The 24398-nt window shown below is 43.3% G+C and overlaps 1 protein-coding gene across 8 annotated transcripts in view; it reads right to left on the bottom strand.

The window, feature by feature from the left end:
* ARHGEF28 (Rho guanine nucleotide exchange factor 28) overlaps window positions 1-24398 on the bottom strand; it is a 314675-nt gene that overhangs the window by 249841 nt on the left and 40436 nt on the right. For 7 of the 8 annotated variants that reach the window (XR_007127439.1, XM_047729921.1, XM_047729911.1 and 4 more), the window contains one exon: window positions 733-776. Coding sequence is in view for 7 of the 8 variants with exons in the window: in XM_047729921.1 (XP_047585877.1) it covers window positions 733-776 (44 nt within the window). In the remaining variant the exon portion in view is untranslated. Of the gene's footprint in view, window positions 1-732; window positions 777-15424; window positions 15483-24398 lie in introns of those variants that run through there. The other variant, XM_047729914.1, reaches the window with a different exon arrangement.

Below are 24398 nucleotides of genomic sequence, written 5' to 3'. Positions count from 1 at the left end.
ATTGAACTCATATTTTTTAGCCTAGATGCACTCAACTCCATGCATTGAAGATTCAAAGTTCACCTGAAACCACAGTTCCCACACACCCACCCATACCCACTCCCCACCAACTCAGTCAGATTCTAAGGAAAAAGGTTTGGCCAAGGGAAAATGAAACCATATGCCATTTCCTCTGTGAAGAGAGTAACTTCACTTCCCTGTTACACCCAGGAATTGCTCTCAAGAATAGAAAAGAATCCTTCCTGCCTCAATGCAGAAGGCACCCTTGACCAAGCATCTCCCTGGGCATTTGTCAGCCCAACCCACACCTATTCTATGGATGCCCCAGCACTTGGCCCTTTGAATTCCTTTTCATTTTAGCTAATACAGCTGTCATTAGACTTTACCCAAAAAAAGACACACAGAGAAGATATTCTTGAATATCATTATGGTATCTTAAAATACAATGTTCAAAAATCATTCACACAAATGAGATGAGTATTTCTGAGTCTAGAAGTTAAACCGTTTAAATAAAACTCCTCAGGGAACTTTCACGAAACCCCAGACATTAGAACCAAGAGCCAATCCATTTTAAAAGGGTCTGTGTGAATACCGGAATGAGACAGTAAGGCTCTGTCGTTTTTAAAGCCTCAACTCAACAGTGAGTCAAACATCGTTCTCCACTTCGGTCAGGTAGTTTTTGAGTGTCAGAAAGGGCCACTGAGAGCTGAAGTCCAGTGCGTAGGGACTTACATAAAGAGGTACTTCGTCGCAGCTCAACTCCATGGCTTCTGCATCTGCAAAGAAGATAATGAATGAGAACTGTTATTCCAGGAGGCACTATAACCAACCAGCACCCCTATGTCCTGCCCGGCAGTGATCAACACCTGGGGAGGAAGGACCATGGGTAGGAAAACTGCAGACACAAAGTCATGAACAACAGAAAAGAGATTCTAGCTATATAAAATACCCTCTCCCTTTCTTCTTTCACATTAATGTCCACACATAAGGAAAACCTATCAACCCCAGATATTATCCTGAGAGCTCTCAAAAGAGAAATTTCAAAAAGCCAAGAAAGTCAACATAAACATGTCCAAAGTTTTACCTTCATTAACTCCTAAAGGTTAGAATCTACCTTGGTCTGAATGAGGCAGGAGACCTCAGTGACAAGACAGTTCTTTGCCTCTCATCCAGAAGACCAAAGACTTCCGTCTCATGGTCACACGTCAGGTATGCACTCCACTGTTACCAACCTCTCCACCAGTTGCATGCATCTTATCTGCCTCTGGATACGCGTACCCTTTATTTTTTTTTGTTTTTTTTTTGTTTTTTTTTTGTTTTTAAAGATTTTATTTATTTATTTGACAGAGAGATCACAAGCAGGCAGAGAGGCAGGCAGAGAGAGAGAGAGAGAGGGAAGCAGGCTCCCTGCTGAGCAGAGAGCCCGATGTGGGCCTCGATCCCAGGACTCTGAGATCATGACCTGAGCCGAAGGCAGCGGCTTAACCCACTGAGCCACCCAGGCGCCCTACGCGTACCCTTTAAAACCCACACCCAGAAACAACCTTGAAGCTTAATTTTAAAATTTATTTTAAAAAAAGAAAAGAAAAAAAAAAAGCTAACACCATTCCAAAAGGAGTTCACTGAACACGTACAGGGGGCCAACCATTACACAAAGATGATCAGGAAGTGGTCCAGCCCTCAAAAACCTCAGCTTAACAAGGAAGACCAAAAAAGGGAAGAGTAGGCTGCGTGAGAATTCTGCAAGGGTCAGACAGGGAGACCCAACCACCACCCAAGTTCTGCCTCTGGGTCCCAGGTGAAACTCTAGCAATAGTGCCTCGGGGACATCTGGTAGGGCCGCAGGCATATAGCAACCTGAACTGTGACATTTAGTACGGTAATACCCCAAGTAGACCCTAGGCAAGAAGGAAAATACTCAAAGTTCTTTTTTTTTTTCTTTTAATAAAAACCTTTAACTTCAGTATTTGTTTTTTTTAAGATTTTATTTGACAGAGAGAGATCACAAGTAGACAGAGAAGCAGGCAGAGAGAGAGAGAGGGAAGCAGGCTCCCTGCTGAGCAGAGAGCCCAATGCAGTACTCGATCCCAGGCCCCTGAGATCACGACCTGAGCAGAAGGCAGCGGCTTAACCCACTGAGCCACCCAGGCACCTCTAACTTCAGTTTTATTAATACTTCATACACATGCTGCCATTGGCACCCTCCCAGGTCACAACTTATATTTCCTAAGTCATCCTCAGAGAATACCAAACGTCGAACAAGCTCATTTTCCACACATCGTACCCTGTGGCAGTTTATGTAGACCTACTTGAATGGGCTTATATATTATAATCAACTCTTAATGAAACTAACCTCATAAACTGGATGAATGGTTTAAGGATTCTAGGAAAGAAACTTCAAATTAAAGATAATACTAATAAGAATATGACAAATGAGACTCTCATTCCTAAGTACGAATTATTCATCAACTACAAAATAAAAATGACTAATCTAAGAACAACAAATAGATAGCTCTCCACAAAAATCTGCCATCAAGTATGTATTTAAATATGAAAATATACCCAATAGCATATACCATGACCTCTTTCCCTAAATTCATACTGTGCTTCAAGGTATCAGCAATTTTTTACCTCTGTTTACAATCATGCCATACACAATTTCAATCCATCAAAAAATTTTCACTAAACTTGATAAAATTAGATCTTTATGAAATTTCTACTTAATAGCAAAAGAAGTGTATTCTACAGTAAATGTGATTTTAAAATGAATGAAATACATAGAGAATAATAAAACCAAAATGTATTCCTTTATGAGCAAAACTCTGAACACTACTGAATAGTCTGATAAGTCTTACAAGCTGTGTGACAGGTTTGCCATATACTCATAAAACACAGATGTTTTCCTTACTCAGCTTTTTATATTTTGTCTTGACGATACATCTAAAAGAAACTACTTTTTTAAAAAAAATATTTTATTTATTTATTTGACAGAGAGGCAGGCAGAGAGAGAGAGAGGAGGAAGCAGGCTCCCTGCTAAGTAGAGAGCCTGATGCGGTGCTCGATCCCAGGACCCTGGGATCATGATCTGAGCCAAAGGCAGAGGCTTTAACCCACTGAGCCACCCAGGTGCCCCTTAAAGAAACTACTTTTGATGAGAATACAGACTTAATCTGAAGACCAGATTACTTCTTTAATAAAAAGTAATATTGTAGGGGCATCTGGGTGGCTCAGTCGGTTAGGCATCCAACTTGGGCTCAGGTCATGATCCTGGGGTCCTGGGACCCAGGCCCACATTAGGCTCCCTGCTCAGCAGTCTCTTTCTCCCTCTCCACTTCCACTCCCCCTGCTTGTGTTGCCTCTCTGGCTGTCTCTCTCTCTCTGTGTCAAATAAATAAATAAAATCTTCACCAAAAAAAAAAAAAAAAGCATGATGAGCTAAAGATACTCATTCCTTCTGGAAATATTAGAATCATAATATGAATATAGAATAATAATAGAATAGGGACACCTTGGTGGCTCAGTCAGTTAAGCATCTGTCTTCACCTCAGGTCATGATCCCAGAGTCCTGGGATCAAGTCCTGCACTGGGCTCCCTGCTCAGCTGGGAGCCTGCTTTTCCTTCTGCCTTTAACCCCTACTCTTGCTCGGGCTATCAGTGGTACATGCTCTCGCTCTCTCGCTCTCTGTTCAAATGAATTTTTTAATTCTTGGAAAAAAAAGTAATGTTCTCTGGGAAAACCATTCAACCACGACCACTGGTAGGGCAGCTGCTTGGATAAGAAGGTGACCCGAGGATAGTATTTTTGAGTATTGGGGAAACTCCTCAAATCATGAAACCATTAAGAAGTGAAAAGGGGATCATAATGAGATAAAGGCTTAAAGATAATCTCAGTATTGGGGCGCCTGGGTGGCTCAGTGGGTTAAAGCCTCTGCCTTCGGCTCAGGTCATGATCTCAGGGTCCTGGGATCGAGCCCCACATCAGGCTCTCTGCTCAGCAAGGAGCCTGCTTCTCCCTCTCTCTGCCTGCTTCTCTGCCTGCTTGTGATCTCTGTCTGTCAAATAAATAAATAAATGATAATCTCAGTATTAAAGAAGAAGAGCACATCCTCCTCCCTATCCTATGAAAAAACAGACAAACTTCTTAAGTATTTCTAGTAGAAATAACTCCTTGGGGTGCCTGGGTGGCTCAGTCGATTAAGGGGCAGACTCCTGATTGCAGCTCAGGTCATGATCTCAGGGTTGTGCGATCAAGCCCCACGTGGGGCTCCACACTCAGAGCAGCATCTACTTGAGCTTCTCTCTCTCCTTCACCCTCTGCCCCTCCCCCCCATTCTCTTCCTCTCTCTAAAACAAATAAATCTTAAAAAGACCCAAAAAAAACACAAAAAACCCCATTCTAGTGCTTTGAAAAATCAAATGCGACAGCATAAATTTTGTCAGAAAAACTCACAACCCCCCACCATCCACTATCACTCTCTCCCTCTCTTCCCCTCCTCTCTCTCTCTCTCACACACACACACATCACTTTATGTTCCTCCTAAGAGAAAGAATTAGAGGCTGAAAGCTGCACTTGCACAAGGTCACCCTGGGCATGACAGAGCAAAGAGTGAAGCTTCCTGCTTCAAGAGTCTGGACTGGTAACCACGATGCTCTGCTGTGTGCTAGCCACAGAAATCAAACACCACATTCTATAAACAATACTCATTTTTTTAATTCTGGTTTCATTTTCAAGAAAGTAGAATCCCAGGCCCATCTTTTTCCCACCACTGTTTCCCGTAAGACTTTGGTCCCCATTTTTAAAAAGATTCACTTTAGGCACCTCATTGATACCTGCTCTCCCCCTGTAAGAGGACGTCCAGTGTTGCCATCTCCACTTTACAGGAGTAAAAAAAAAAAAAAAAAAAAAAATCAGGCACCTGGGTGACTCAGTCATTAAGTGTCTGCCTTCGGATTAGGTCATGATTCCAGGGTCCTGGGCTTGAGCCATGCATCAGGCTGCCTGCTGCTCAGCAGGAAGCCTGCTTCTCCCTCTCCCACTATCCCCTGCTTGTGTTCCCTCTCTCGCTGTGTCTCTCTCAGTCACATAAATAAATAAAATCTGGAAAAAAAAAAAAAGTCAGCAAAATCTCACCACTTCACCAAGATCAAGCCACTGGAAGTGGCCAAACTGGGGTGTGAATCCAGCCTGTCTAATGGGTCCAGTCCAAGCTCTGCTTTGCCTCAGCACAAGGGCCTTTTGTAACATAAATATGGTCTCAAAGATAGCAATTCATTTGGCTAAAAAGTAGCAAACACCTGGTATGAGTAACATCTCAGAAAAGGCTGCCTATGAACACCAGCTCTGCCCTCTTCCAACAGTGTGACTCGGGCCCATGACTTCACCTCCCTGGAGCAGTCTCTCCTCTGTCAGCAGTAAGGGTAAGAGTGCCCATCTCAGAAGACTACTGAGAGGACTGAGATTTGACACAAACAACAGAAAATACTTAGTGGCTATCACAAGCACTCCAAGGCTAGCTGCCATTATTACACTTAGATAAACAGTTTTTTAAGCATTTGAATATTTCGAATGACTTCTAAATATCAGACTGATCAGAATGACTCAGCAGGCACTGGGGCCAGGCCCAGCTGAAACAGGTCCACCCAGCTCAGCCTCACCCCAGCCCAGAGGAAACTCCTAGCATCAAGAATCCCGAATGGCATCGTACCAGATAAGTCCGGGATTTTACAGAGCTCAATATTACCCCGAAGGTCGGAAAACTCAAAGGATGGAGCTGTTACTCCTGGGACAACTCTACTGCCATGTTCTTTGAAACCTTCACTTGGAAATGTTGATTCATGGCTCCGTAAACAAACCTAGGAGTGTAGAATTCTAACTGCATTTCACAGCTAGTCTGCTAACTGGAGAAGGAGGAAAGAACACATCAACAACAGGGAGATAATGCCAAGTCTAAGGAAAAGCGTCAGTCCTGGCACAATGGAAATGGGTAAGAAGAGAGCATCTGAGAAACAAGCCTGTTAAATACACAGTGCTATCTACGGAATGGCTTCAGTCTACTGTTATCTACCTGAGTTACACAGGGCTACGTGGCTTCAAGTGGAAGAAGAGAGCACCGGCGAGGAAGAAGAGGAAATGGTGCAGCCTAAATGAGAGGACATTTAGGAAGTACAAAGAAGAGTGTGAGCTACCTGCTAACAAAATGTCCCACCAATGATGAGCCTGGGTGTTACACGCAACTAATGAGTCATAGAACACTACATCAAAAAGGAATGACATACTATATGCTGGCTAATTGATAAAGTAATAAAAAAAAAAAAGTCCCACCAAAGCTGTCACACTCACTTGTATTTTGTAGGCTGTTTTTGTATAGAAAGCCTTTTATAAATCAATTACGACAACCCCTTACCTATCTCTCGCTTATGCTAGTGATCTGTTGAGTGTATCCTTAATTCTCAACGCTTTAAGCTCTCGAACTCAGCATCCTGGGCAAGATACAACCCATGAAGGTGTCAATTCCCTCTCTGGCAATAGGTCTCTGAGATCCCTTGGTCAGCTCCAAAAGTCAGTTCGCTGTCACCTACTCCATTGCCAAGCACCAGGGTAGCTGTCCTGGGAAAGATTAAAATACATAAAACACTACCCACCCCATCACTGACAAATTCACAGTCTTGTTTGGGTTAGATCTACATCCATGAAAAGCTACAAGTTTTAAGAAGTAATAGCACTGACCTGACAGAACGTGACAGTGTGGGGCAAGCATGAAGTGATAACGGAGTTAAAAAATGGAATGGAGGTGGGGGAGGTGGAGGACTAGCACGAAAATAAGACACAGATGCATATTATACAGGAAACACTAAGGAGACAGAGAGGATGGATTAATAGGTTTGGAAGGAGGAAAGGTCATTGTCCCCCACTTTTATACATAATCCATTCCTAAAACACACCTAATCCATGACAAAAGAGAACAGACTTTCAGGGGCCAAGGGTCCTTTGCCAGAGACTTAACAACACCAACTGCATGTTTCCTTTTGGTCAGAATTTAACAAAATATACTCCAGCTTTTCCTACAACATGCTTTACTTTTGCTTTTTCTGCCTAACAGCACACACGAACAGGTTTAGTGAGGACCTTACTGGTACTGATAATTCTCCACTTGGACAAATGACCTTATCCAATTTATCAGACCCTTGCTTCTCTGTCAGCTTCTCAATTCTATTCTTCAATTTTCCATTCATTTTTATAAAGCAAGGAAATACACTGACCCTTGGACAACATGGCTTTGAACTGCTTGGGTCTATTTATAGATGGAGTTTTCTTCAATACATAGAGTCAGTAACTGTAGGGGGTATAGCTCAGTGGTAGAGTATTGGACTGCATAGAGTCGGTGCTCTAAATTTATTTTCTCTGCCTTATTTTTTTTTCACATTTTCTTTTCTCTAGCTTACGGTAGTGTAGGAATACAATATATAACCATATGATTTCACTTACATGGAATCTAAAAAAATAAAATAAAAAAAAGACTCACAAACACAAAGAACAATAAATTGGTGGTTGCCAGAGGGGTGGAAGGAGAAGCAAAAGACGTGAAAGGAATTAACAGGTACATGTTTCCAGCTATAGAACAAGTCATGGAGATGGAAAGTGTAGCTCAGATAATACAGTCGATACTATATTAATGCACAGTAATATAATACATATTATATTAATATGTATATGGTAATCATATTAATGATTACCACTTGTCATGGTAAGTACTGCATAATGTAGAGAACTGTTCAATCACCACGATGTACACCTGTAACTAACATGTGCTAAATCAACAATAAAAATTAAGACATTTTGAAACTGGCATAGCTAAATCAGTAGACAATAAAACTAGTGGACGTGTAAAACCTGGAGAAACTCAAGAACGACCATATAACATTTAGAATTATAACCTAAGATTAAAGGAAAGGAGGCTTAGCCTTAGAAATGGGACTAGTCTTGGGGCACCTGAGTGGTACAGTTGGTTGAGCCTCCAACTCTTGATTTCAGCTCAGGTCATGGATTCAGGGTTGTGACATCAAACCAAGCACTGGGCTCCCAGCTTAGCATGAAGTCTGCTTGGGATTTTCTCTTGCCCTCTCTGTCCCAACTGCTCCACACATGCGCTTTCTCTCTGGAAGGAAGGAAGGAAGGAAGGAAGGAGAGAAGGAAGGAAAAGAGGGAGGGAGGGAGGGAGGGAGGGAGGGAAGAAAAAGAAAAAGAAATAGGACTAGTCTCTAAATGTTTAATTTAGTTCAGCCCATTTACTCAGAACTTCCTATCTGCTTCTTACCGGGTAAAGAAAACCATGCATCTCCCTTCAGGTACCTATCAATCTATTTGACAAGAAAGGGCTCACTGATGTGAAGTCAATAAATAACCTAAGGAAAAGACAATACCAGGAGTCATATAAAACTCCACGGGATCAGAATACAGAAATGATTCCTCTCAGAGGAACGGGCTGCCCAGTGAGAGAGGAAAATAAGACCACAAAATATGGGTAGGGTTCTAGGAGTACAGGGAGGTGGAAATACTCCCATCTGTCAGTAGCTGAGGTATCGGCACAGCTCCCCAAGGAGATGGAGCCCAAGCTGAGCCTTTAAATCATTTTTCAGCTAAGGGCACTCCTATCCCAAAGGCATTTGGAAAAGGGGCAGTTTTTCAGGTTCTCAAACGACAGGGTTGGTGGGATGGAGAAAAAACAGGAGAGAAAATGGAACCACTACTGGCACTGAGCACCTGGGAACTGGAGATGTTCCATGTCCTATAATGCCAGGTTAACCCTGGATAAAGAATCACCCCACCCCAGATGGCAACACAGATCTCCGTGGAAACTCACAGACCTAGACAACAGACATTCACCAGGTCCAAGATGAAATGGGAGGACATTTCAAGCACTAGAAATAACAGGCATCACCGCATTAAGTATAAAAGGGTTGTTTGGGGAGGAACAAACACCTCCAGGGCCACTGAAAGTCTATGGGGTGATGGTGGAACAGAAGGATGGAAACCTATTCAGTGTCCCAAGGATACACCTTACTAAGGAATGTGAACATCAAGCCACTGAGTGGCTTTAAGTACAAGAAGGATGTGATCTGAATTGTGTTTTCAAGAAGCCACTGTGCCAATAGATGGAGGAGGGATTCTGCATTCACACCACTGCTGTCACGGGCCTTGATTCTAGGACCCTAAATCATGAAATCAAGAGTCAGATACTTAAGCAACTGAGCCATCCAGGCGATCCAAAAATTGTTGTTATTCTGATTCAAATCCAGGTATACTCCTGTGCTTTGAACAAATGCTACCTACATAAGCTAGTAGTAGTCACAAATTTTTATCACATACCAAAAAAGGACTTGTGCAATTTACCATTTGGGATTCAAGATTAAAACAAAGTTCTTGGGGCGCCTGGGTGGCTCAGTGGATTAAAGCCTCTGCCCTCGGCTCAGGTCATGATCCCAGGGTCCTGGGATCAAGCCCCGAGTCGGGCTCTCTCCTCAGCAGGGAGCCTGATTCCTCCTCTCTCTCTCTGCCTGCCTCTCTGCCTACTTGTGATCTCTGTCTGCCAAATAAATAAATAAAATATTTTTTAAAAAAAGTTCTTATAGCATAAATATTAAAACACTGCAATGACTTACCAAAAAAAAAAAAAAAAGAAAGAAAGAAAGAAAGAAAAAGAAAAAACCTTCAACAATTTAAGTGTTTATTTAAAACATTATCCTGAACATTAATATGGGCATGCAGAAGTGTAAGGTCCTTCCATCTAAAAATGTATAGAGACAAGTTCAAACACACAAACAGTTCAGCCACATTGAAAAGCTTAATAATGCAGTGAAATAATACATAATGCTGCAGCTTACAAAGGACTGTAGTGAAGTCAAGGAGAATGGGGACTCAGAAGAGGCCATTGTCTTTGGAAGTTACAAAGTTAATGGCTGGCACTTCCAGTGAAACAGAGACTCCTAAAGAAGGCTTACATTTTAGGTCTGGGGTTTTGTGGAGTTTTGTTTTTTCTTTCTTTTCAGTTGGGACCTGTGGGTGCTTGCAAGGATGGGAAAAAGAAACCAGAGTATCAGAAGTGCCAGGGAGAACAGAGGCTGGCACTGGTTGCCAAGTGGGTGGGGATGTTCAATGTCCTAGAACAAGGACAGCCCTTCGTAACTCAAGAATTGTCCCATATCGGGGCGCCTGAGTGGCTCAGCGGATTAAAGCCTCTGCCTTCAGCTCAGGTCGTGGTCCCAGGGTCCTGGGATCAAGCCCCGCATGGGGCTCTCTGCTCAGCAGGGAGCCTGCTTCCTCCTCTCTCCTCTCTCTCTGCCTGCCTCTCTGCCTACTTGTGATCTCTGTCTGTCAAATAAATAAATAAAATCTTAAAAAAAAAAAAAAAAAAGAATTGTCCCATATCCTTCTTGGCGATTTGGACAGATTTTTAATTTTGGTTCTAATGGCCTGGGTGTGCCTTTTCCTCAAAGAAGCTAGCCAGCTTCAAAACGTCTCCTCCAGGAAGGGCATTCCTCACAGGACAGTTCCTTCATTCTAGAAAACCATAAACTACCTCATACTATCCCTGCTGTAATTGCCCAGGAATTAACCAATTTTTTTCTATGTCTACCATTAAAATTCCTAGATATTTGTTTGAATTAGAAGTTACCCAACTCGGGGCGCCTGGGTGGCTCAGTGGGTTAAGCCACTGCCTTCGGCTCAGGTCATGATCCCAGGTCCTGGGTTCAAGCCCCACATCGGGCTTTCTGCTCAGCAGGGAGCCTGCTTCCTCCTCTCTCTCTGCCTGCCTCTCTGCCTACTTGTGATTTCTCTCTGTCAAATAAATAAATAAAATCTTAAAAAAAAAAAAAGAAGTTACCCAACTCATATTTTGTATTACATATTAACATTCTTTTTCAATAGAAATGTCAGGCCCACAGTACTTTAAAATTACTGTGGAAAAAAAGTCTTTTTTAAGATTTCATATTTTTTGTCAGAAAGAGAGAGTAAGCACAAACAGGAGGAGCAGCAGGCAGAGGGAGAAACAGGCTCCCTGCTGAGCAAGGAGCCTGATGTGGGGCTCGAACCCAGAACCATGGGATCATGACCAGAGCCATAACACAGATGCTTAACTGACTGAGCCACCCAGGTAACCTTGGAAAAAAAAGTCTTAATATCTAATTCCATACAGATTCTGTTGGGGTAAAAGGTTTTACTTTTTCTCCCCAAGAGAAACAAACAAACAAACAAAAATTTAAAAACGGGGCGCCTGGGTGGCTCAGTGGGTTAAAGCCTCTGCCTTCGGCTCAGGTCATGGTCCCAGGGTCCTGGGATCAAGCCCCGCATTGGGCTCTCTGCTCTGCCTGGAGCCAGCTTCCTCCCCTCTCTCTCTGCCTGCTTCTCTGCTTACTTGTGATCTCTCTCTCTGTCAAATAAATAAATAAAATCTTTTTTAAAAAAATTAAAAAACATTTTCACCAGGAGAAACCAAAGAATAAGGCTCTGTGTACATACCTGCTGCGGTCTAGCCCCCTAAAATTTATGTTGAAACCCTAACCACCCGGGTAATGGTATGAGTAGGTGGGGGCTTTGGGAGGTGCTTAGGTTAGGAGGGTGGAGCCCTCATAAATGGTACTGGTACCTTATGAAGAAAAAAAAAAAAATCCAGACAACTCCCTAGCCCCTTCTGCCATGAGAACATGCAGTGAGAAGCCTCTGACCCAGAAGAGGACCCTCCCGCAGCCCCTGCTACCACCCTCAACTTGAACTTCAAGCCTCCAGGCTATAAAAAATAAATTTTTCTTTACAAGTTTATAAGCCACTCTGTCTGGGTATTTTGTTACAGCAGTCCAAAAAGAGAAAGACAATGCCAAATATATGGTCAGCGCTTAACTGGTACTTCCCACATTAGGACTTCTCATCAATAAGGCTACATTTAGTTCATCTCGACTCCAACATACACCCATATGCACACACATATGTGTAAGAGACTTAGCTCTCATCTGCTAGTTCTCTGTGTTCAAATTCTCCTGGAGGTATAAAGTCACTAACTGAGTAATATAATCCAGGCTCATAGGATAATAGACATGAGTATGAAGTCTCGATCTTCCCTACCAGTAGGCCATACCTTGCTCCAGAACACTAACTAACTGATGGGATTATGGAAGGAAAGTGGGACACACAGCTTGGGGCAAGTAGGTATATTAGCCAAATTAGAGGAAATATGCAGTTTCCAGCCTGTATTACACACATGCCTGTATGTATCACAGGCTTGTCTAGGTATGTGGCCTATAAATTTAGGTTACATTTATGGGGAAATCTTCATTTTGGCTGAATTCACAGAGCATTTAGTATATCACAGATACATACAAAAAAAAAAAAAAAAAAACCCAGGTATGACATGCACCCAGTCAAGTAGTTAGAATTGGCAGTATAACTATAGAGTATAGAGCACCAATTCCAAACTACACTTATTGTCCCCATAGGTCATAAGCTCACACCCTGGTATGTTCTCCTGATTCCACTGCCTTATCAGTTGTTGAAGAACCATGGTAGTTCTCTCCACTTGTCTCCATCTATAGGATGTTACTCTGAACAGACAATATCATTCCCTATTTTGAAATCAACTAGCCATAGATGAGGCCTTTAGAATGTTTTCTTTCTGGCCCTGTGCATATTTTCTCATCCACCTCTCTTCCTGTGATCTGTGTCCCATTAATTCAGATAGCTAAGGGAGTTCCCCTCTTTACTGATGTGTTCAAATGCTCCTATTTCTACATCCCCCACCCCAACTTCTGCCATGTGGTCAGTACTAGTATTCTAATATGAATAAGCCAGAGTCCTTGCCCTAGGGAACTTCTAGTTTACTGGAGAAAGTACACGATTAAACAGCTAGTATCATGTCATACCATGTAATGTTACCATGTGACATTAAAGTAAAGATAAGTATCAGGTGCTAGCAGAGAACATGGGAAAGGTAATAATCCTGACAGGAACGAGCAGGGTAAGCTTGTTCTTGCAAGTTGACAAAGACTTGTTAAATGTTTTTAAATCTAGACTTCCTCTCTATCTGTATGATGGATTAAATAAACTGATGTCCCTATTGCTTAAAATATTAGCTAGACTAATTTCAACAATTACTTCAAATGTGTAGCTGAACTCTCAGTAAGGAAGCATTCCACAAGTCCTTTAATTAGGACCCATCAAAAAACCATTATGATGACCCACTGAGACTTTTTGCCCTGGAAAGGTTTGCTGGGCTCAGCCAAGATGACTCTTAAGATGACTCCATTAAGAGTGGGGCACCTGGGTGGCTCAGTGGGTTAGAGCCTCTGCCTTCGGCTCAGGTCATGATCTCAGGGTCCTGGGATCAAACCCTATATTGGGCTCCCAGCTCAGTGGGGAGCCTGCTTCCCTCTCTCTCTCTCTTCCTGCCTCTCTGCCTACTTGTGATCTCTGTCTGTCAAATAAATAATTTTTTTTAAAAAGCCATTAAGAGCAAGAGACGACTTACAGATCCACGTGTGGTTCAGTATTGGACCTGAAACTCCTGCATCAGACAGTATAGCAAGGGCCTTCATCTTTAGTCAAACAGAAAATTACAACCAGTAGCAAAAGGAAAAAAGAAGGAACTTTTCTGTTTCAGTCTAAGCTTTTGTTAAGGAGGGCAAAAGATGTTCTTTGGAAATCTTCAACAACAAAGTTTACATTGAAGATAGTCCTGTTCATGGTATGCATTCATTTGGGGTTAACTCTGAACTACAGGACCCCCACAGTTGAAGTGTCATTGGTCATAGGCTCACAACACAAAATCTTGAGACACTTGACAAAGCTACTGATCGTGAGAAAGACAACAAAACAGCAAAATTAGACCCTCAGATGTTCAAGTAACAGACTAATCAAACATTCTACAATGCAAGTATGCTTAAAGATGCTGAAAACTAACTTACGAAGACAGTATGATTTATTCTTTGCTGACTCGACTAAGAACCAGATAGAACTTCAGAAAGTAATAGGTCGAGTGTTTAAAAATGCACTGGACAGTTAAGTAGCAAAGAAAGGAAAGTCAGGAAATAATCAGTGAACTGGAATGGAATTTTTATCTTAAGAAATTACCCAGAATAAGGGGTGCCTGGGTGGCTCAGTCATTGAGCATCTGCCTTCAGCTCAGGTCATGATTCCAGGGTCCTGGGATCAAGCCCCACCTCGGGCTCCCTGCTTGGCCAGAAGCCTGCTTCTCTCTCTCCCTCTCCCCTGGCTTGTGTTCCCTCTCTCAGTGTCTCTCTCTCTCTGTTAAGTAAATAAATAAAATCTAAAAGAAAAAAAAAAGAAAGAATGAATGAATGAAATTACCCAGAATACAGCACAGTCAGCAAAGGTGAAAAATATGAAAGATGTTAAGAAACATGAAATCTGGAATGATAAAGTCCAGCATACATTTTATAGGAGTTCACACTGAGAAAAAATTAACAGAGGATAAACAGTACTTAAAGAAGCTGTTGGAGATTTCCATCAGTTGATAAAATCCTCAGATTCTGGAAATATATGAAGTCCCAACAATTCTACATCTAGATTCATCAAAGTACAGGAGATCTTAAAAAGGCATTTAACCAAATCACATCTACTGTGTGGTTTCATTTTAATAATGAAAATTATATGTTTTATATGATGACTGAGAAAAATGCAGACTATAGAGAACTGTTCATATTGGTTACAATGTGGAACTGCAAGGAGTGATTAAAAATAAAAGGTCTTCAAGTTTTTATTGTTTTGTTTTGTTTTGTTTTTAAAGATTTTATTTATTTATTTGACAGACAGAGATCACAAGTAGGCAGAGAGGCAGGTAGAGGGAGAGGAGAAGCAGGCTCCCTGCTGAGCGGAGAGCCTGATGTGGGGCTCGATCCCAGGACCCTGAGATCATGACCTGAGCCGAAGGCAGAGGCTTTAACCCACTGAGCCACCCAGGTGCCCCAAAGGTATTCAAGTTTTTAAAAATACTACTTTGACATATAATAAAATGTATAAATGAGACACATCATTTTTTAAATGTTTAAGTTTTTAAATTTTAAGTTGTATTTAATTTGAACTTATATTTAACAGTTCAAGTTTTATGTTTCAAATTTTCTAAGATTCTTTTTTTTTTTTTTGACAGAGATCACAAGTAGGCAGAGAGGCAGACAGAGAGAGAGGAGGAAGCAGGCTCCCCGCGGAGCAGAGAGCCCGATGCAGGGCTCGATCCCAGGACCCTGAGATCACAACCCGAGCTGAAGGCAGAGGTTTTAACCCACTGAGCCACCCAGGTGCCCCGTGTTTTAAATTTTTTAAATCTGAAAAACAAATCCAGCCACAAAAGGAAAATCACTAGCACACCTTCACTCTACACTTTTAAAGTTGTTTGCCTCAAGGTCTCAGTTTACTTACCAGTACAAAATGGGATGGTAGTTTCTACTTTGCAGAACTGCATGGAAGATCAGATCAGCTAATAGAGGTGAATTTCCCCCATGTTGATACTTGGAATTCCTTACTTTATTATTTTTTAAAATATTTTATTTATTTATTTGACAGACAGAGATCACAAGTAGGCAGAGAGACAGAGAGAGGAGGAAGCAGGCTCCCTGCTGAGCAGAGAGCTCAATGTGGGGCTAGATCCCATGACCCTGGGACCATGACCTGAGCCGAAGGCAAAGACTTTAACCCACTGAGCCACCCAGGTGCCCCTATTTTATTATTTTTAAAGACTTTATTTATTTATTTGACAGAAAGATGGAAGAGAGCACAAGTAGGCAGAGGGGAAGGCAGAGGGAGAAGGAGAAGTGGGCTTCCTGCTCGAAAGGCTTGCAGGGCTTAGCAGGAAATTGGATGTGGGGCTTGATCCCAGAACCAGTTGGTTAAGGCAGAGGCTTAACCAACTGAGCCACCCAGGCACCCTGGAATTCCTTATTTTAAAGCAAAATGTGCCTCCCCCAATTTTATTTATTTATTTGACAGAAAGATGGAAGAGAGCACAAGTAGGCAGAGAGGAAGGCAGAGGGAGAGCAGCATAATGTCCTTCCCACTTCTAACCCATCTTGGATATTGCTGCCAGGTTCAATAGTCAAAATTATTTCCATCGTTTTACTCCTCTCGTCAAGAACAAACCTCAACTCCTGGTGCCTATCAGATGAAGTACTAGTTTCACAATGGGCATCCAGAACCTTCCACAGTATTGTTCATGCTACATGTAACCCACCAATCACTTCAACACACAAATCTCACTTGGAGCCAGACTGGCTGCCCAATGGAGCCATAGACACCCAGGCTCTACGAAGATGGCCCAAGCCAAACCTTTTACCTCCATGAATCCCTCCCAAAATATTCTAACACTGTTAACATGTGACACTAGGGTTTGAATCTTGGCTCAAACACCTACTAGTTCTATGACCTTGACTACCTGCCTGTCTCACAATACCTGTTCTAAGATCAAATGGAGTCCAGTAGGCAAAATACTTAGACAAGTACTGAGTCCAGTATCAAATTCCCAGGCCCTCCCTCCTGCCATGCTCCCAACGACCTCCCCTAGATCTTTTATTTCTTCTATGATCTAACAATTCTATCTCGGTACTTTTTGCTCAGAGTTTCATGGGTTTATCTGATCTCCCAGCTAAACCTTTTCTCTTGTATCCTCTGCTGTGCTCTGTGCATATCACAATTTAACTAGGAGACTAAACCCAGTCATTATATTTGACTAGGACTGGAGGGCAGAAGTGTTTTTGTAAATACTGCTTATTTATTAAACAGTATCTGGCCATCTGCTGGGCATGATGATACTATGTGCTGAAGACATGTAATTGAACAAGAAACAGAAACCCTAGCTTTTCTGAAGCTTATGGTATAGTATATAGACAATACATCAGAGTATATTTTATAGTACACTTCAAAATGGTATGTATCATTTTTAAGAAGGAGCAGAGGAAGAGAACAGAGTGGAGGGGTGGACAGTGGTCAAGGCAGACGCAGCTGCGAAGGCAGTGTTTGAGAGAGCAGGGCAGACAGCTGGGCTGAGTCTCACAGAGGAGCAACCCAGAGGGAGAAATCCGGAAGCAAAGCATGAACACATGCACTATGAGTGACATCAAGGAGTCAGTGTGAGGGAAAAGGAGAGTAAAGGATGATGACAGAGAAAAACAGAAAACCTGGTCCCATAACGCTTTGTAGGTCATCCCATGGACCTTGGCTTCTGTCTCCACTTGAGGGTTCTGAGCTGAGGAATGACATAACGGGACCTACACACTAAACGGTATCACGTAATTCCTACACCACAGGCAGGCTGAGAGCAGCCTAGGGTTGGCGCAGGGGAGGGGGGGGCTGATTTGCAGGCCCTGGCAATAATACCAGCAAGAAAAAAAATAATAAAAAATAATAATAATAATACCGGCAAGAGATGGTGGCTGAGACGAGGGGGTGGCTATAGGCACTGAGTTCTGGACATGTTCTCAAGGTAGAACCAATAGGATTTCCCGACCAATCAGAAGTGGGATGTGAGGGGTGCCTGGGTGGCTCAGTGGTTTAGGGCCTCTGCCTTAGGCTCGGGTCGTGATCCCAGGGTCCTGGGATGGAGCCTGCGTCAGGCTCTCTGCTCAGCAGGGAGCCTGTTTCCTCCTCTCTCCCTCTCTGTCTGCCTCTCTGCTTACTTGTGATCTCTGTCAGATGAAATAAAAATCTTTAAAAAAAAAAAAAAAAAGAAGTGGGATGTGAGAGAAAGAGGAGGTCTCCCAAAGGGCAGCCTGAGCTCAGGGTGGGGCTGCCATGAACAAAGGTGTGGTCCAGGTGGCACAGGTGTAGGAAGGAAACCAGGAACCCCGTTTGAGGCACATTCAGTTTAAAATGCCGCATGGGCAGACCTGTAATGCAAGGCACAGAGATACCCACGCCTGCAGTTTCTTCTGCCCACCAAGTCTTTTCCTGACTCACTCTTAGGAAAGCACTAGCAAGAAGATGAAAAGAAGTTAAATGGATTAGGAGTGGAGGCCATGCCCCTGTCCTTGTGGAGTTGGCAGTGGGAGAAGGAAAGCTATTCTTATTATTCGGCAGCTATTCCCGAGCCTCTGGAACAGACAAAGCTGGAACAGGAAACCCCATCCTACCCCAACACACACGGAAGGTAGCCAAGCAACAAGGTGGGTTACATCCAAAACCAAGCCAACATGTGTACCAAAGACTGGGCCCAGACTCCATGCAGGGTGACAGCAACCATCTTGGAATTCTTCCCTCTGGCAGTTATGTTCCAGGCAGAATTTGGTTAACAAAGCTATTTATCTTGGAGATGTTTATCTTCCAAAGGAGCAGGAGTTTGGGTTTTCTAACAGTCAAGGGAGAGAGCCAGAGTCAGAACCGGGCTGCCCCGGTTGGCCCCGCCCGCTGCCCCAGGCCTAGGTTTCTCTCTGTGTAAATGCTGCCACAGCAAAAAAATATTTTCTGCTGCCTACACACAGAGCTTTGGGGAGGATTCATGAATTAGTGTGTATAAAACACTATGAGCTATTCAAATCAAGGGACAATGAAACTCCCCTTGTACATTTCTAAGGTCCAGAGAGAATGATCTTTTCTTCCCCACAAACTCCGAGGAAAATGAGACAACCATGTGAAGTTACCCTGTACCTGGCTGAAGAGACAAAATGAGGTCGTGTGTGAAACCTCTTTGTGATGTACATTTCCGATTGAAGGATTTCCAGAAACAATCTCTCAAAAATAAAAATACAGGTTAAGGGACACCTGAGTGGCTCAGTGGGTTAAGCCTCTGCTTTCTGCTTAGGTCATGATCTCAGGGTCCTGGGATCGAGCCCCATATGGGGCTCTCTGTTTAGCAGGGAGCCTGCTTGCCCCCACCCCTCTCTTCCTGCCTCTCTGCCTACTTGGGATCTCTGTCAAATAAATAAATAAAATCTTAAAAAAAAAAATACAGGTTAAAAATCACTTAAAAACCAACAGAAAGATGTAGCTATAGTAAGGCTCCACTCAGAAGTTAAATGTGTTGACCTGGGAGCCACAGCGAAGCCAAACTCCGAGCTGTTGTACAAGCCAGAACCTTAATTCCACCCCAGGAGAAAATATGAACTGCCGCCCAAGGGCCAGGGAACCAAGCGCATGGTTAAGAGCCATCCCTGAAAAGAGCTTTGTTGAAGGCATTTTCCCCCTGTTTTCTAAAAGCTGTCCAACTCCACTCAAACGATCACAATTAACACTGGCATGAATAGGCCACTGTAGGGATTCTGCTCATAATCCAGAGAGATGGCTCTCCCTGCCCACTGATTTTACATCGGTATTCAAGCAACCCTTCATGGTCTTGTTCCTGGCTCAGAAAAGTGCCAGAGACCAGAGGAATGCACACTCTGGAGGTGAACTCTTTCCCTAACAAAGCAAGGATGTGCTCAGATTACTGCAAGCCTCATGGTTTAGCACACCTCAACACTTCAGAAACAGAGACAGGGAAGTGAGGGACAGCTAGAAACAGAGAAGAAACAGAGAAGCAAGGGACAGCTAGAAAACGATCAAACACAGAAAGGGGGCCAACAGCCTACCTGCTGAAAATGAAACCCCAGTTAAAACTAATCTAAACCCAAGATTCTGCTGAGCTCATGCTGACAGTGTTTCCCGAGTGGGCTGGCAAGCTCACCAAGCTGGGGACACCTGAGGCAAGGGAAGTCTGACGAGGCACTCAAGGTCAGTGAGTTCTAATCCCTCATCTACTGATGACTCATGGTAAATTCCAGATTTCCAGTCCTGTGTTTACTGCATATTGGCACTAATCTCCCAACTAGTCTCTCTCCCTTCAGCTCCAGCTCCCTCCATTCCTCGTGGCCTAGGACCAAAACATTCAACCTCAAGTACTGCTCTGGGTGTCCAGCCCCACTCCCTCAAACCACTCAGGGGCTCCCTAGAGAGGAAAGGGTGCCACTTTTGTAGCCGCCATTCAAGGCCACCGTGAGCTAGAACCCCTCCCAGTGCTCCATACAATACTTCCTTCCTTTCTTCTCTAGAGAGACATTTCTAGGATTCTGGCTGTCTAGCACCCTTCCCTTGTTAGCATGTGGCTCTCCCCTCTGAGGAGCCCCCACTGTGTACAGCTTTGATAGGAAATAGGATCTCATTGTCCTTATAGAAGCCAATGGGAATTCATTCCCTCTCTCTTCCCAGGGCAGCCAGGCGTGGGCACATGGGTAGGGTGCTTAAGCAAGGGTCTATTCTGCAATAAGGCATGACACGGGGGCAATTAGGATCATATTTATGCACCACATCATTTGTTGTTGGCACCCAAGAGCTCTGGCTGAGGTACTCCCCAGCTTACTTCCTACCTCTTCTCTTTACAGACCAGCCATTCTCCCCAGGATGGGGAGAATTCCCCTCTCAACACCACGTGTATACTTGGAGCCCTGGAACCTCTTCCTAGAAAATACAGGACAGAAGTTCCCTGACAGGGCTAAGCACAAGGCGGGAACACCAAACTCGGTCCAGGAGCTGGGCATGCTGTGTCTTGAAGGATGAATACAAGTTAAGCAGACTGAAGGGAGAACAGACAGGGCTGGGGAGAAAGGGTATGTTCCAGCACAGGTGCCAAGGACATGGGAACACTGAAAACTATGGTTGAGGATCAAGTCCTTCTACAGAGCTGTGCACAAACTACCTTAGGACCAAAGCCGAAGATAGAGACATAAGCTACACATTGCATACTGCACCAACAATTTCAATCTCTATCCTGAAGGTTAAGGGGTGAATTCAAAACACAAGTGCAAAGCCCAAAAGAGATCATAGTTCTATTTTTTTTTTCCTAGTTAGCTCTTTGAATTTCCTAAAGTTTACTCTTAATATATACACTTTCCTCCATAAAATACAGTGTAATATTAAGCCAAGTGACGTGCTTTAGTTAGATTCATTCCAAAATGATTTCATTTTTTTTATATATAACACCCAGGGTGGGGAATTGGGTGGGGGATAAACCCATCAAATTCCTGAGCAAAGCAGTACAGAGAAGTAGGTGTGATTTGTGCAAGGTACTGAAAAGAAACAAGTCAGGAAAGAGGCACACACTTCTGGATTAGAGCTCCCGTTCTGCCTCGCAGTACATGTGTGACTTTGGCAAGTTATTTAACCTTGTTGAGCCTCATTTGTTTATCTGTACAATGTAGCTGGGATACCAACAGCTGCAAGAGTGTTAGGGTGATGAAGTCAACCTTACACAAAGCACTTAGTACACAGGAGTTCCACTCTGATGCTATCCTTTTCTTTCCAAGAAACTGTTCCCACAACAATGCCCTAAATCACAACCTGTCCACCACACCCTGATCCGTCACTGGAAGCCAAAGAGCCAAGAGTAAGGAGATCTGGGTTCCTACATCTGTCATTTTTTTTTTAACTGTGTTAAGAGAGAGTTCACTCAACCACTTGGGCACTCCATTTCCCTATGCATAAAATGGGGACTACAGGGACACCTGGATGGCTTAGTTGGTAGAGTAGGCAGGTGCCTCTTGACCTCATGGTTGTGAGTTCAAGCCCAGTTCAGGGTGTAGAATATACTTTAAGAACAAAATGAATATAACTGTTGCCCATTCCAGGACATTCAAGGATTGAATGAGATTCATGGAAAGTTCAGGATACCAGGTAGTAAAATATTGCAAAGTATTTGCATACTTACAAGTGACCTTCTCAAAGTTATTTCTGACACCACCTTTGAATTTCCAGTTCAACCACTTTCTTCATGTCACTCATGAACCTACAAAGACTCTTTATTGCCTATTATGCCTCTGTCTGACTCTGTTTGGCTTCCAACCCTCCTTAACATAGCCCCACCTACCTAGCTATCTAATGCTATTTCCTTCTCCCCTAGATTGTCACAGTATCTTTCTCATGATCCACAGTGATACCCATTCCTGCGGTTTGGTTCATACGGGTTCTCCTGCCTCAAGCACATACCCCTTCTGCCCTCTATCTACCTAAGCAGGTGATTTCCTGAAGCCCTTGGATGCCTGGACTGCTCCATTACACCTGATTACTCCACAAGTAAGAACTCGCTCTTGGCTCTGAACTCCTAACCAGAATCTTCAACTTATTATTTTTTACTAAATTCTGTAATTTCTTTTTTTTTTTTAAGATTTTTTATTTATTTATTTGACAGAGAGAGAGCACAAGCAGGCAGAGAGGCAGGCAGAGAGAGAGGAGGAAGCAGGCTCCCTGCTGAGCAGAGAGCCCGATGCGGGGCTCGATCCCAGGACCCTGAGATCATGACCTGAGCCGAAGGCAGTGGTTTAACCCACTGAGCCACCCAGGCGCCCCTAAATTCTGTAATTTCTCTCACAGCTTGTGCTAGCTCTTCTTCTTGAGGGAAAAGATGTGTTTTATACTCACCCCCCCCATTCCCTAAAAATTTGGAATAGTACATTGAATACAGAGGAAAACATGGACTGGATGTTCTCAAACCTCTTTGCTCATCAAAACTTTTATCCTCAGCTTATCTCCAGAAGCCCTTAACAAGCACCTACTCTTGAGTAGAGCCAGCCCCTCCACCTTACAGGCTCCAACAATAAATAGGTTGATGCCAGACTTGAGTACCATGGAGCACGGGAAGCCAAGACAAGCCATAGTTGTAGCACCTGATTCTAACCCAGAATTCACACAGAATCGCCTGTTCCCTTCTAAGAGATGAACCATAACAAATAGACAAATATGCACTTCACACATTATAACATGAGTAATATGTGGAAAATAACCTAAAGGTCCCCCTTCAAGAAAAGAATAGTAACAGAGAATTTTACACAGCCACTGAAAATAATTTTGGAAGAATAATGAGCAACAGAAACATTACCAATGTAAAAAGCGAAAAACAAGGAAAGTTCTAAGTATATACTATGTGACTTCAATTAAGTTATCATGAAACAGGGGCGTCTGGGTGCTCGGTTGGTTGAGCGTCTGCCTTTGGCTCAGGTCTTGATCCTGGGGTCCTGGAATGGAGCCCCGAGTCAGGCTCCCTGCTCAGCAGGGCATCTGCTTCTCCCTCTGCTGGCTGCTCCCCCTACTTGTGCTCTCTCTTTGCCAATAATGTCAAATAAATAAACAAAATCTTTATAAATAAATAATAATAAAGAGTTATCATGAAACAAGCTGTTACTGACTCCAAGTTTACTCTACATCACACTCTCACTGCTAACACTTTCATATAGTGCTGGTGACAAGGCCAGTCTGGTTGAGACCTGTAACATTCCCCTATCATCTCTACCTGCTTCCCCACATGCTACAACTTTAGTATGACACTGTGTTCTGTTTCAAGAGAAAACCGCGCCCTTCTACACAACTGCTTTCCTTCCATTCCTAACACAGAGAAGAGCTGGAGTTGCCTGTTCACATGTGTTATGTATTTATTCTGCCCAGTAGCGCAGGGAGTATCATGTTCGTTTCATGGGAGACAGAGACTGAGGTCCTTAAGGCACCGCCTAAAAAATAATAACCCAAAAGAGCCTTTTAACCTCACATACCGACTTGTGGGTATTGTCCTAGCATATTTACCCACGTTTCCACATGAAAATCAGGGGTCCTACTTAGCATTCCAAGAACATACTTCCTCCGGCTCCAATCCTAACAGTAGGATTCTATACCTCTCCTTCCTCCACTCCCAGTGAGGGAGTCATGGAGCGACCACATCCCAACCCGAGTGAGAAACAGGGCCCATGCAAGGGCCACAGCTGGGTGCGGGTAGAGGGATTTGGAATTTGCAGAGTCCAGCCTCGTTGTTCATCTCCCATCTCCCAACTGCGCAGGGCCCCAGAGGGCACACCAACAGTCTCCTTCCCTCCCCACTACCTACCGTCTTAGCTTGTTCTTCACTTTACTCCCTGGGCAGCTGAAGAACCAATTTCTCTAGCAGTTTCTCCATTATCCTGCTACTATTCCTCAAGCAAGTACACTTTCCCTACCCTTACTTCCCAGGGACAGTCTCCTACTGGTAACAAATAGAAAAACCTAAAATGGAAACAAACAGGGGTTGGTTACAAACTAATAAAAAGCAGCACTGAAACAATGTAGATCAATAAAATCAACTTGGAATCATCAGAACAAATCAAGTATGCAATCCTCATTTATTTTACTAAGAGCACATGCCCCAGAAAATAATGTCATGTCTCCGGGCTTCAAATACCTAATTAATAAGAGGACTGAACTACCTTATGGCGCCATCGTTTTAAGATTTTTTTATTTTGACTCCAGTTAGTTAACAGTTAGTTAACATACACTTTCCTATTAGTTTCAGATGTACACTTTAGTGATTCAGTGACTCAGCACTTCCACACATCACCCAGGGCTCATCCCAAAAAGTGCCCTCCTTCATCTGATCACCTATTTCACCCATCCCCCATCATCTCCCCTCTGGTAA

The sequence above is a fragment of the Lutra lutra genome, chromosome 5 (genome assembly GCF_902655055.1).
Source record: "Lutra lutra chromosome 5, mLutLut1.2, whole genome shotgun sequence".
NCBI classification, from domain to species: Eukaryota; Metazoa; Chordata; class Mammalia; order Carnivora; family Mustelidae; genus Lutra; species Lutra lutra.
Note: the sequence above shows the minus strand (reverse complement) of the source record. Positions and strands in the feature narration are given on the sequence as shown.